Source organism: Phalacrocorax aristotelis, chromosome 24 (genome assembly GCF_949628215.1).
Source record: "Phalacrocorax aristotelis chromosome 24, bGulAri2.1, whole genome shotgun sequence".
Lineage (NCBI taxonomy): Eukaryota > Metazoa > Chordata > Aves > Suliformes > Phalacrocoracidae > Phalacrocorax > Phalacrocorax aristotelis.
Genome location: NC_134299.1, coordinates 1,256,432 through 1,268,841, shown reverse-complemented (window position 1 = coordinate 1,268,841; position 12,410 = coordinate 1,256,432). Strand labels below are relative to the sequence as shown.

The following is a 12,410-nucleotide window of genomic DNA, read 5'->3' as shown; positions in this document are numbered from 1 at the left end:
CAAGGTACTCTGTTTCATAATGCACAGGAAAATACCCAGAACTGAATGTTCACTTCTAGACAGCTAAACAGGGCGACACTACTATCAGAGACAGGCAAGCACTTGCAGCTGAGTGGAAGCTACATTTCAACAAATGAAAGGAAGACATATTATACCTTTAAGATTCATAAATTTGGATCATATGATATATGGAGAGTTCTTACATGGATGTTAAAGACCAAACAGTGCAAAGGGCAAAAGATTAACAGAGAACAAGAGACAGGTCATCAGGATTTCGCAGGTTTGGGAGGTTGAGCTGGTGTTCATGTTGTTGCCAAGGCTCTTCTAAGAACCAAGAGAAACATTGTCACAATACTCCCAAAGAATCTGTAATGAATAATTCCATTACAGGGAGAAAAAAACCAAACCAAACCAAACCAACAAAAAAAAACCCAAACAAACCAACCCACAGCCACCAACAAATCACACCACCCCAAAAAAATCCCTCACCACTCTCGAGCACTCAATAAGTCAAGAAAATTACTACAGCATAGTAAGCCTTTTGCATCTGCATAACTGGTTGAGATTTAACACAAAATAGCATTAAGGAAGATTATCACAAACTGCCTGCATTTAAAACAAACAGACAAAAAAAACCAAAACAAAAACCAACAGTCTTAAAAATCCTGTAGAATAGAGACTGATCTTTTGCCTTCTACTAGCTTGCCAGTCAATTAATGCTGGCAGAATCTACGTAGATGTTTTAATACCATACCTTGAAAATTACTTAAGAAACTAGTATGAAACTCAGCATGGGTTACACAGCACAGGGATGGCACATGAAGAGCAGAAATCTAGGATGCTAGTTTAAAACACACACACACAAAATATATTGAAGAATTTACTGAAGAAATCCCTTGCAAAATTTCTACTACATCTACTGTGCATTCTAATGTTACTAACAATCCTCCTAGTGTTCAAGCTGCTCAGACCTGAGCAGGTGGAAAGCAATTAAGGAGCATATGTAACAGCGTAACACGCACATACATATACATGTGTATGTGTTTATATTTATGCACACATGCACACAGAAGAACTCGATACACAAATTGGTCTGGGGTTTTTGTCCCCTTGAAAAAATTCAGTATTTATAGTAGCCCATATTATCATTCACCCCTCTGAGACATCCCATTTTAAGACAACCCCAGGGAACATTTAATCTGAAAGAATATCAAGCTGGTCCTGAGTTTTAGCACATTACAAGAAGACTCAATAGCCTGCAAAACATAGTATGTTAATAATAATATGCACAGCTAATATTTTTCCACTGTTAGTACCACTTTCAATCCAGCTGCCTCATGTGCCAGGCTTGTTTACATGCAGTTTTCATACCATTTTACAGCTACGCTGATTTTGTTACAGATATAGCCAGAGAAGTACGTAGGAAACAATTGTAGACAGAACCCTAGAAAAAAGGATAGAGGAAGCTGCTGGAATTTTCAGCATAATACTTACTTCCTACATTCCCCCAGCCCACAACACAACACACTGACTAGTTAGGTACTCTGTCCACAGTAGAGCTCCCACAGTTAAATTAGAACTTCAGAGAAACTTTACTGGTGATAAAAAAAAAAATCTGCACAGCTGCTTTAAGAAGTCTCCTACAGTAGTTTTAAGTCTTCAAACCCTAACAGATCATAAAGCAGCACTCTCACCAGAGAGCAAAGCTGACGTGAAAAAACATGAGCAGCACACACTCACAGAACTCATCCCCAAAGAATATATTTACAACAATTAAAGATTTCCAACACTGCTGAAAAATGTACCTATTATGGACAGAAAAAATAATTCTCACATTCTAGAAGTCCTGGAGACCAGTAGTGCAAAGGTATGAATTACTGCCAAATTGTTCTTCAATAAGCAAAGACGGACACCCGTTCTACTCTGCTTCCACAGTAGCACAAGTACAAGAAAGATACTGACTGGGTATGAATTTCACTCCAACAGCTTAATCTTGAGGTTGGAGTGGAGGGTCAAAGACCTTAGGCATGCAGAAGAATGGAAGAAAGAAGGGGGGAAAAAAACATAAAAATAAGAGAAAACAATAGAAAAATACTTTGGTTTGTATAATGGACTGTATTTAAGAAAGGTGAGGGAGGCATACAAAATGGAGAAGTCCATGAGCGCTCGTTCCAGTACTTCCATGCTCTCTACATCATCTGATTTCACTCTTCTTTTCAGCTTCTGTATCCTATATACCTTTTCTTCCTATTTCACAACAAAACTGTTCTGGGACAGAAAGTGGTTTTTACACTGTGAACAAAGAAAGCCTCTATGACAGCATTAGGTGGCCATTGCTAATGAGACCTTCGCTATGTTATCTGTATTCAAGCAAGAAGCCAAACTGGCAGTCAAATAAAAATGTGAAAATAAGGATGATCAAGTTTGCTTTGCAAATCCACCTCACCTTAAAGTGAGAAAGCTTACTTCCTATGTTTTGCTAACATAGAGTAAGCCTGTTATCATGCATTTGATTCCACTGTACAGAAGCGTTAAGAAGTAAATTCCCCGCAGGAGGTCATTTGCAGTTTTCAGGTCCAAAGTACAAATCATGATCTATTACGCTTCCTCTGATCACGCTTAGAAATATGGACACAGTAGGACCCCAAATGCACATTAGTCATTTCTAACTTATGAGATGCAAGTTAAAACAAATCACTGAACTCAGACTGCAACTCTGTATTGACACATTTCATCAATCACAAGAAAATGCCCATGCAAACTGTATCTTACCTTATCCTTTTCATGGGGAAGGAGACACACTGGAGGGAGACAGGAAAGAGACTCAAAACTCTCCTTCCCATCAGCATTAGTGGTTGCTTTAGTGTTGAGTTGGTACAGAGGTCCATCTTTAAGGAGCCTACCATGGCCAACAGCACGTTTGACAGCTAATCGTAATTGCTGGTGAAAAATGGAGGCAGCGCTACCTCCAAATAACGCAGACACATCTTTCTGACTTTTCAGAAAGCGCTCGATGTTCTTCAGGGATGACCCGCTAGACTCAGCCAAGCCCTCAATCGCCCGTTTGATAAGTTTATTCCAGTCCACGTTTGGTTTACCATCCAGTTTGCCATGGTTCCGAGGCTTCGGAAGTGCTATTCTCCCAGGATTATCAGGATCCTTGTAGGAGTTGAGACCCTTGTTGGAGACTTTTAAAATAGTTCCATCTTTAACACTCAACTCTAACTGTTCCAGAACAGTTTTGCGGTCCAAACCGTGCGAAGATGACACTGCGTTGCATATTCTCTCCTCTGAAGGACGCTGTTTTTGCTTCTTTACCTTTTTGATTGCCTCCAAAATCCACTCTGTATACAGCGGGTTGGCGAGTTTTACCATGGTGAAGAATTCTGTATATCCATAGAGTCGTTATCCTTTATCCCGATGCTGAACAAGTTTCACACGATGAGAAAACAGATTCTCGAGTGATGGGAACCAGCTAACCATAGCATACACGTTTTCTGTTCTGAATGACTCCTCCTTTCTCAAACATTATTTGTTTTCACACTGAAGACAGGGAAGCAAAACAATTAGATACTTCCTCACTCTCTCCAATAAATCCCATATCAGCTTCAGAGAAAGTTTTTCCACAAAGGTATAAAGATTTCAGGATATCTTACCTCAGCTTCTGGTCTGCGCACTCACAATCAGAAGAGCTGTAACATTAGGCCTGGAAGAAAACAAGAAGAGAGACATTGCCAAACAACAGTTAGAAAAAAAGTGGAAAAAAAAGATTACAGCCAGCATTAATTCATTAAACACACAGCACAGCTTTGATCCACTACTACAGTTCTGAAACACCGAAGTAATACATAAAGTTTTATCTTCACTACTAATAAAAGCATGCTTTAACACTGAAATAATTCCACACAGCCTAAAGAAATCACTATCAATTCTATGCCAAGTTTTATATCATTGCTGAGCACAACCTAAATTAATATGGGGGGGCAGGGACACCCACAGCAAAAATCTTTAAAAAAGAAGCAGCTCTTTGCATTTTTGCACATGGAAGACACTGCCTGAAACTTCAATAGAAAGCAGTAAGAACAGCCAAGGGTCTTGAACAAGCAGCAAGAAACTTTCAGAGCTGTTCCAGGAGCATAATCATAGGTCTGATTCCCTCCTGCTAAGAAAAGCTATGACAGTTGTTCCATCAAGGAAAAAAAGTGAAGAAATGCAGCTGGAGATTGTAATTAAATGTTCCACTTTCAGAGACCATAGAAGTCTGGCTCAGTCAGTCAGAAGACACATAGAAGAAGAATATAACATTATAATCTTCAATATAGATGAGGCACACTGAAAACACTTGAGGACAAAGTAACAGGTGACCATACACAATAAAGAAGGAATGCTTATGACTGTGCTACTTAAAGGTGCAGATGGAAGGGTACGAGGCTCTATTTCGCAGCCTTTAGTCGTCTTTGCCAAAGACTTTTTCTGAGTGCAGTAACGGTATGTTGTGCTGAAGTTCTACTGCAAAAGTATGCGAACCGAGAACGATTTATAAACTGTTTATTATAGGGAAAAATGATTTTCTGCAAGGGAAGTTTTAGCACAATCTAGTCGTCAACACAGTTCTCCCATTCTGCTTTCTAGTAAGTACCGAAGAATTTATTGACACGCAGAACACATTTGCATACAGACATCAGACTCAACGGCACAGCTCCATACAGCCAGCACTGGAAAGATTCAAAACTACTGTTTAGACCAGAAAGGACGCAGCGCTCGCCTAAAGTTCTCTCACCACAGACGTAAAAAGGGCAACACGGCTGCCGGGCCGAGCAGAGCCGCACTCCCGGGGCGGCCAAGCCCGGCGGACCCGGGGCCGCGGAAGGCGCCGGTTCTGCCCCGGCGGAGCCCCAGGCGCAGGGCGTTGCGTAACTGCCCGCCCGGGCGACACCGGGACGGTCCCAGCGCCGGGTCCCCCGCCCGCCGCCAGCCTGACGAGCGGCCCCTGCACCTGCTACCGCTCGTCCCCATCCCCGTCCCGGCCGGGCCCGCACACGGCGCCCCGAGCAGCGCGCTGCCTGCGCCGAGGGGCTCGCGCCGGCAGAATCGGGAGGACCGGGGCGCAGGCCGCAGCCCCAGCAGCCAGCGGGCCCGTGCCGTCCTTCGCCCTCCGCGGAGGCGGGCAGCACAGCCCGGCATCTCGCACCAGTCCGGCCGGGCCCGCGCCCGCCTCAGCCGCACTCTCTCGCCCCAGAGACGGAGAGGAGCTCGGCCCGCGGCCCGCGCCTCCCGCCTCATCCACGCCGTGCCGCGGCCGCCGCCTCCCCAGGGCGCGGGCCCGGCGGGCCCCAGGGGAGCGGGCGGCTGGGTCCGGGCCTGGCGCAGAGCGGCGGCGGGGCCGGAACAGGCCGCGAGCCTGGAGCGCCCAGCGGGCCTTCCCCTTCCCCAGGCCGCCAAGCTCGCCAACCGCCGGTCTCTAAGCTCCCCAACACCGGGCACCCGCGCCGGCGTAGTCCCGTCGGCGCTGCTTACCGAGGCCTGCGAGAGACGGGAACCGAGAAGCAAAGGCCGGACGGCGGCGAAGCCCGAAACTGACACGGCGGCCATCTTGGGTCCAGAGCTCTGCGGCGGCGGGAGGGGGCGCGAGAGGGGAACAGCCCGCGGCGGGCGGGGGTGCGCGAGGGGAACAGCGCGGCGGTGCGGGTGGGGCCGCCGCCGGGAGGAGCCGCGGTGGGCGAGGGGGGGTGTGGGTGTGCGGCGGGCCGGGCGCGTGGCGGCGGGAGCGAGGGGTGTGCGGCGGGCCGGGCCCGCGGCGGCGGGAGCGCGCGGCGGGGAGAGGTGGAGCCGCTCCTGGGGCAGCCGGAGCGGCCAGGCCGCCGCCCCGGGGCCGGCTGCCGAGGGCGGCCGCGGCGCCATGTGGGCTGGGTGTGCGGGACAGGGTGTGCGGGGCCGGGGGGGGGGGGGGGGGGGGGGGGGGCGGCGCTCGCGGACGGCTGATTGGAAGCAGCGCTTGGCGGGAGCCGGGACAGCGGCTGTCGGGGCCGTCTCGCTGTGGCTGTGGGGAGCCCTCCGCAACCGCGGGGCTGCGACCCGGGTACGGCTACCGGCTGCCGAGAAGCGGGCGGGAACGGCTGGGCGGCGGGGGGGGCACGGGCCCCTCTGGTAATACGTGGTTATTACCCGTAGGGTAGGAAATCCATCTCTTAGGCTTAGTTAAGCTTGCGCTTGCAACAGTCAGTCGGGGTTTTTCTCGTCTAAAGGTCCTGAAGTGGTGCAGGATGCTGAAACAATACCGTTTGGCTTGGAGAGTGGGTACGCCTGGCCTGTGCCTCTCATCTGTGCGCGTTTAAAGACTGCTCTATCGTCGGGCATCTTTGTGAGGTAATTTGTGTGACTTTCTGACACCTTTGATACGTTTTAGTTCGTAGAGTCAAAATACGCGGCCAAAACATTGGCTGTTCTACACGGGAATAGGTATAGGAGCTGGCTAGGTACTTCGGTCGCGGCTCTGCAGAGCTGCCTGCCTGCCACTGAAATCCAAAGGGGTCTGTCTGGGAGCCGAGGTCCACCCTTGACCGATTTGTAGAACAACGTGGTTCTCTTCCGCTCCGCAGAGGTGTAACTTTGGGCTGGCATGTGCTGAAAGTTGGCAGAAATGAGCAAAGAGCAAATTCTCATTTTACAGCATTCTCTCCTAGGTTATATTTGGTTGAAAGAATCTCATTTTCCTGTCTATCTTGAATGGCTGTGTGCTGCATGCAGTTCTCTAACCTTTTCTAACCTTTGGCTCATTTTACGAGTTGTGTGTACGTGTTGTAAAGTAGGCATTTTTCACCATTGTCTTAAAGGACAGCTATTGTGTAAAGCTTCATGTGAACTTCCCTTTGTAGCCAATGAAAAAAATATCTTAAGAAACATTGTGGAGACAGAGTTGATGAGGCAAACTCATGATGTTTTCTGAATAGCTATGGTTAATGTTTTGAGGTGAGAAATTTCTGGGAACTCTTGGTGTTTTAACAGACTAGGTTTTTCGGTGCAAAAGTTAAATGTTCTCAGTGAGTTACTTATTACTTGAAGCCAATGGAGTTTGAGATGCTCTCGAGGTACTGTACAAACAGTGTTTCTGCCATGTAGACTATAGAGGTTTGGCTTTGTCTCGTCAGAGTTGGATTCTCCCTACAAATTAATCTCCCACCTTTTCCCAAGCCTTCACTGTACTACCTAGCAACAACTAAAACATCAGTGTGTTATCAACATTGTGTTCATACTAAGTCCAAGGCACAGCACTGCGCCAGCCACAGTGAAGAAGATTAACTCTACCCCAGCTAAAACCATGACAGGGTGCTTCTATGCTGTGTGGCTTCCAGTGCCTTAAAGTACAAGGCTGTGGTGCTGTATTCAGAAAAGCTAATGGAGATATAAATGTAACTTCCAGATATGAAACTCAAGCAAGACTAAGAGGATTCAGTACATACCAGTGAAGTGCAATTGCATTCCTACGACACAGAGTATCAGTCTGTAGACTCTATTCTGTTTCAAAACTGGCAGTAGGTTATTATTAGCACCCTTGAAAAATTCATTGTTCTTGTTGACTATTACAAGTGAAAAAAAAGGCCTGTTTTTTTCTACTATCTTTTCTTATTTTCACAGCACAGGCTAGCAGTTAAATCATCAGAATTCCTGCATATGGCAAACTACAGATGGTACGGAATTGTTCTATCATAAGGATGGCACACGTTTTGGCAACACCATTTTGTAGCACCGCTCTTTGTGCTTAGGTTTCTCTGGGGGTTCGTGTACTGTGGCTCAAGTATAGTACCCTTCAATGAGTGGTTTTCAGACTGTCGGTAAATTAACCAGCAACATGAAATTCTGTTCTGATAGCATCTTCTGCCATGTTCTCCGTTTAGGTTCCAGTTTATATAAGCTCCCTAGCCACTGTGGGGACTGACATTCAGGAAAAAACATGCTAACAGTAACTAACTCTGCAGCAGTAAACAGTGGTGTAACTGCAAACTGTTCTCTGCAGGTGCCAGCAAGATACTTTAATAAACCTGTCTGATCTTAAGGCAGAAATGTATTTCCCCCCTTCCCCTCAACAACCTTTTCCTTTGGTGTGCAGAAATAATTAATTACCCTATGGTTGCTTTTGTATTGGCACCAATGCTCTTGATGGCTAAAGAAACCAAAGTAACTGTAGGAAAAATACAGAAGTGGCAGCAAGATGAACTGGGTAAAATACTAACAGTTGTGATGATGGGTGCAAGCAGAGGGGAAATGGCAATTTTTAAACAATGTCTAATGCAGTCAAGACTGAATTGCATTTCATGAGACAAAAAATAAATGCCTGTGTTGAAAACACATATCGCGTGATTGTTGATTTTAAGGTCCAGGTTAAAATCAGAAAGGTTTGAGTTTCTCAGAGAACCAAATGTATAAAGACTTGTTGGTTAATTCAACCGTGTGCTGCTGCTTCTTTCTGTCTGTGACATCTATATGACTCCCACTAATACAGTCTCTGAGAGCCTCACAGACTGATACAATAATCTTTACAATACAAAAGTAAAGTGATTATATTAAAATCATGAATAATTACTTTAACTTTTGAGGTGCTGTAATTAAATGACTAATTATTACCCCTTTGTGGCTCTCAAATGTGTAATTCCTGACAGTAATTTGAATTAGACATTTTAAAAACCTTATTTGATGCTTAAAAATGCATTTGGTACAAATCATGACTGTAAAAAAGAAATTAATATCTAGGTCACTAGGCAATATTGGAGTAAATAAACTGACCTCTGGCCCATTTGGGGCGGGGGGGGAACCTACAGCATATCAACAGAAAATAAGATCTGATATAAACTCTGAACTGTACTGGGTTTTGCGTTCTGACCTAATCAGTCCATTCAGCTTACTCCTCTTCCAGGCACAGTGATGTCACTGCTTAGGAGGTGTGCCCACCGTCGTGAAGCATCATCAGGTGTAAAGACTCAGCCCCAAGCCTTTCAAAGCTTGCGCAGCAGCACTCACCAGCTGGCAGTTTGCCTCCCTCCCCACGTAACACAGGCAGTATGCTCGGACAGCTGATTTGCTGCCATAGAAAGGACATCTTTTTCATTGTTCTTGTATTTATGTTTGTTCCAGCAGAGAAGTAAAATTGGAGAGTTATTTGTAACAGCATCTGCCCGACTCAGAAGTCCAGAGGTCTGCTATGTGAACGGAGACACCTGTTTTAGTTACACTAAGGAATCGCTTGGCGTAGAGTTTAGATGCATTTTGCATGACAACTGCCATTTTCGTGCCAGCTGGATTCTGTTTCCAGTAGCATTCCTACTCCGCAGCGAACAAACCGGCGAAATAATCACGGAAAACATTCCACTAGCTGGCCCCTCGCTGCAGGAGGTGGGTTACTTCGTATGCTTCACAGACCACACTACGGCGTTGGCGCAAAACAAGGGTACCCTTAATTCGGAGCCGGTGCGGTTGTCGAGGCCACGGGCCCCGGTGGCCCCAGGGTGGACTGCTGTTCTGACCAGCCCGCCCGAAGGTAAGGGGACGAGCCGCGGCTCCCGGGCCCGGGACGGACGGACTGACCGACAGCCGCGCCCCTCCACCCCCGCGAAGCAGGTGCCGGCGGCCTGGGGAGGTGAGCCCCGCCCCCCCCCCCCCGCGGCGGGCGGGGTCCCCCGCGCGCCCCCGCCTAGCCCTTCGGCGCGCGGGCGTGCCCCGCGGCGGCGCCCCCCTGCCGGCCTGCGGCGGGTGGCGCGCGTCCTGCGTGAGCGGTGGGCGGGGATCGCGACGCGCGCTCAGGGGCGGCCCGCCCCTCCTGGGGCCCTGCAGCCGGCGGGGCATTGTTGCGAGACGTTGCGGGGCGCGCTCCCGGGCGCGTCCGAACCCCTGGCACAGCTACTCCCGCGGCCGTATCCCAGCGCGGCGTCCCGTTCTGCTGCGTTACCGTCCGTACGCCTCCCCCCGGCCTGTCGGGCGTGGCCGTTAGCGGGCCGCCCAATCAGAGCGCTCGGTGCCGAACCCCCGCCGGGAGGGGTCGGGAGGAGGCTTGTGGCGCTGCCAATCGGCGCGCCAGGGGGCGGGGCTTCTGGCGCCGCGGAGGTGGGGGTCGGCAGCGGGGGCCTGGCTGCGGGTGCTGACGCGGGGCGGCTCGGAGGCGCCGGCCGCCCGCCCGCCGCAGCCATTGATCCACAGCCTCTTCCTCATCAACGCCGCGGGGGACATCTTCCTGGAGAAGCACTGGAAGAGCGTCGTCAGCCGCTCCGTCTGTGACTATTTCTTCGAGGCCCAGGAGAGGGCCTCGGAGGCGGAGAACGTGCCGCCGGTGATCCCCACGCCGCACCACTACCTCCTCAGCGTCTACCGCCACAAGATCTTCTTCGTTGCCGTCATCCAGAGCGAGGTGCCGCCGCTCTTCGTCATCGAGTTCCTGCACCGCGTCGTCGATACCTTCCAGGTTCTGCCGGCGCGGCCGCGCAGGCCCCCTCGGGCGGAGGGTTGGCTGGTGTCTGCGGGGATGAGGGGAGGGGGAGCCCCCGGTCCCTGCCGTGCTGCAAAGGGGAGCGGGGCGGGGGGTGAAGGGGAGCCCTTCCAGTCAGCAGCAACTGGTTTTCTCTTTTTCCTGTCTCTCGGTTCTCATCCTGCGCCTGCGAGGATCTTAGAGCGGGTCTTGAGGGCTTGTGGTGGTGCGGAATGCGCTGCCTAGGGTGAGGGTGGATTCAAGATCAGCCTGTGCTCACAGGAAGGACCTTTAAGCCATCAAGATTTATATTTCTGTTTTGCAGCCTTGTCTCTTCTAGGAGCTGTGAACTAATATCAAGCTGGCCTTGTTCTCACAAGGAGTTTTAGCGATTCATAGCTATGTGCTTCAGTCAGTTAGTGACAACCTACCTATGTTCGTATATCTAGCGATATTTCTTGCAAGCGGATTTGCCTCCTCAAGAAGTGGGTCGGAGGAGTTGCCCCAGAGCAGCCATGTTCCCTCTGTGCTGTGGCTGACATGGCTGCCGGTCAGTTTAGGGAGACAGTGAAGATGTCTGTCTTCTGCCTGCCAGCAGCAGATTGTGTAGTCTGGATGTGGAATGTCTTGTGACCAGCATCCTTCCAGAATACAGGGAGGTCAAGCTTGTACCCAGCCATATAGCTTGGTCAAACAAGTATCATGTGAGCTTTTTCTTCCAGGCACCGGTCAGAACCTGATCATAGGCCAAGTCATGTCCCGCTGAGTTCAGGGAGTGGACTGGCTGTTTGGGGCAAAAATGTAGCAAGTCCTTCACTTAGATCTTGGTTTTTACGAGGGGGTGAGGCGTGAATGTGTCTTCACTGGCTTGGCCGTGTGTTATAATCTGATATGTCTGAAAAAGAAGTAGTGTTTTGTACACAGTTTGTGGATATTCACGCTCTGTGCGGAATGCCTGATCTCTTTAACTGCTCTGAGTAACTAGAAGCTCAGGTTTGTGTTTGCATGCGCGTGCTGGCTTTCTCTCTCTGGAAAGCTGCATGAAGTCCCCACAGAATAAAACTATGAGTAAATTAAATGTCCAATTTTTAAAATTGCTGAATTATTGGGACTGCTTCCTGTAACATATGCTGAATCTTGAAAGATCTCCGCTTGGTTTGCTGTAGCACATTGTGTTACAGGTTAACAATTTGACTTGGTATCTTTTTACTGCAAACTTCAATATTGCAAATTATTGTTTTGGAGTGGGAGCTGAAGAAACAGTAGAGGAATTAAGCTGGGGAATAAACTGGTCTGTGGATCTTTTATGATTCATGTTCTAGGGTTCTGCTTTATACACCTCTTAAATTATTAGGAAGGAGGGGTTTGTTACATGGATAGAATTATTTTGCAGGCTTCAGAATACTGGACTTCTGCGATCAGTCCAATACATCTCAGGATGTGTAAGCAGTCCTTACACCCCAAGTGGTATGAGAATGAAAAAACACAGGTAGTGTGTTAGGTGGGCTTCAGAAATATTCTTCTATAAAACAAACATGGACTTAAGCAGAATGAGCAGAGAGTTTGAAGCTGTGCTTCCCGTATATACCACATCAAAATAAATTCTAGAAAAATATTTACAGAAATGAAGTTAGTAATTGTATTATTGCCTATATGTATGCAAGCATTATAACAAAAATAAATTAAAAGCTTTGATGAGGAGAGGTTGAATTCCTTAAACAGCAGTGCTGCTTAGTTAAAATATTGAGAGTACTGTGGGTAAAGACTAGGGCAGTTGAGGAAAGATATACAATACTGGAGTCTAATGAAAGGTGTCACTGCACGCAAGTCAGTAGTGGCTGCAGGAAGAAAGTTTTTCATATTAATATTGCTGCTTAATTGGTTGCAACTGAACCGCATCCAAGTGCTAATTAAAAAATCTGTTAGCTGTCAAAGGATATTTTGTTATATAGAAAGG

General features: G+C 48.3%; 3 protein-coding genes across 4 annotated transcripts in view; 2 read left to right on the top strand and 1 right to left on the bottom strand.

Annotated features, from left to right (window-relative positions):
- The window catches only part of KAT6A (lysine acetyltransferase 6A), a 51,845-nt gene extending 46,189 nt beyond the window's left edge, over positions 1 to 5,656 (bottom strand). For both annotated transcript variants that reach the window (XM_075074680.1, XM_075074681.1), the window contains exons 1-3: positions 5,518 to 5,656; positions 3,657 to 3,706; positions 2,773 to 3,543 (exon numbers count right to left, since the gene is read on the bottom strand). In XM_075074680.1, coding sequence (XP_074930781.1) covers positions 2,773 to 3,375 — 603 coding nt within the window. In that variant the 5' untranslated portion in view covers positions 3,376 to 3,543; positions 3,657 to 3,706; positions 5,518 to 5,656. The remainder of the gene's footprint in view (positions 1 to 2,772; positions 3,544 to 3,656; positions 3,707 to 5,517) is intronic.
- Positions 4,385 to 8,346, top strand: LOC142068208 (uncharacterized). Its single transcript, XM_075117482.1, has 4 exons — positions 4,385 to 4,423; positions 4,679 to 5,658; positions 6,246 to 6,366; positions 7,636 to 8,346. Exons 1-3 carry the CDS (start codon positions 4,385 to 4,387, stop codon positions 6,250 to 6,252), a joined length of 1,026 nt encoding a protein of 341 aa, XP_074973583.1. The 3' UTR covers positions 6,253 to 6,366; positions 7,636 to 8,346.
- Positions 7,066 to 12,410, top strand: part of AP3M2 (adaptor related protein complex 3 subunit mu 2) — an 11,988-nt gene continuing 6,643 nt past the window's right edge. The window contains exons 1-3 of the mRNA XM_075117481.1: positions 7,066 to 7,088; positions 9,291 to 9,532; positions 9,999 to 10,450. Coding sequence (XP_074973582.1) covers positions 7,066 to 7,088; positions 9,291 to 9,532; positions 9,999 to 10,450 — 717 coding nt within the window. The remainder of the gene's footprint in view (positions 7,089 to 9,290; positions 9,533 to 9,998; positions 10,451 to 12,410) is intronic.

Coding starts and splice junctions, on each gene's coding strand:
- LOC142068208 (XM_075117482.1), top strand. CDS start 4,385: ATGCTTATGACTGTGCTACTTAAAGGTGCAGATGGAAGG. Junction 4,424..4,678: donor TTAAAGGTGCAGATGGAAGG/GTACGAGGCTCT, acceptor ATTTGCATACAG/ACATCAGACTCAACGGCACA.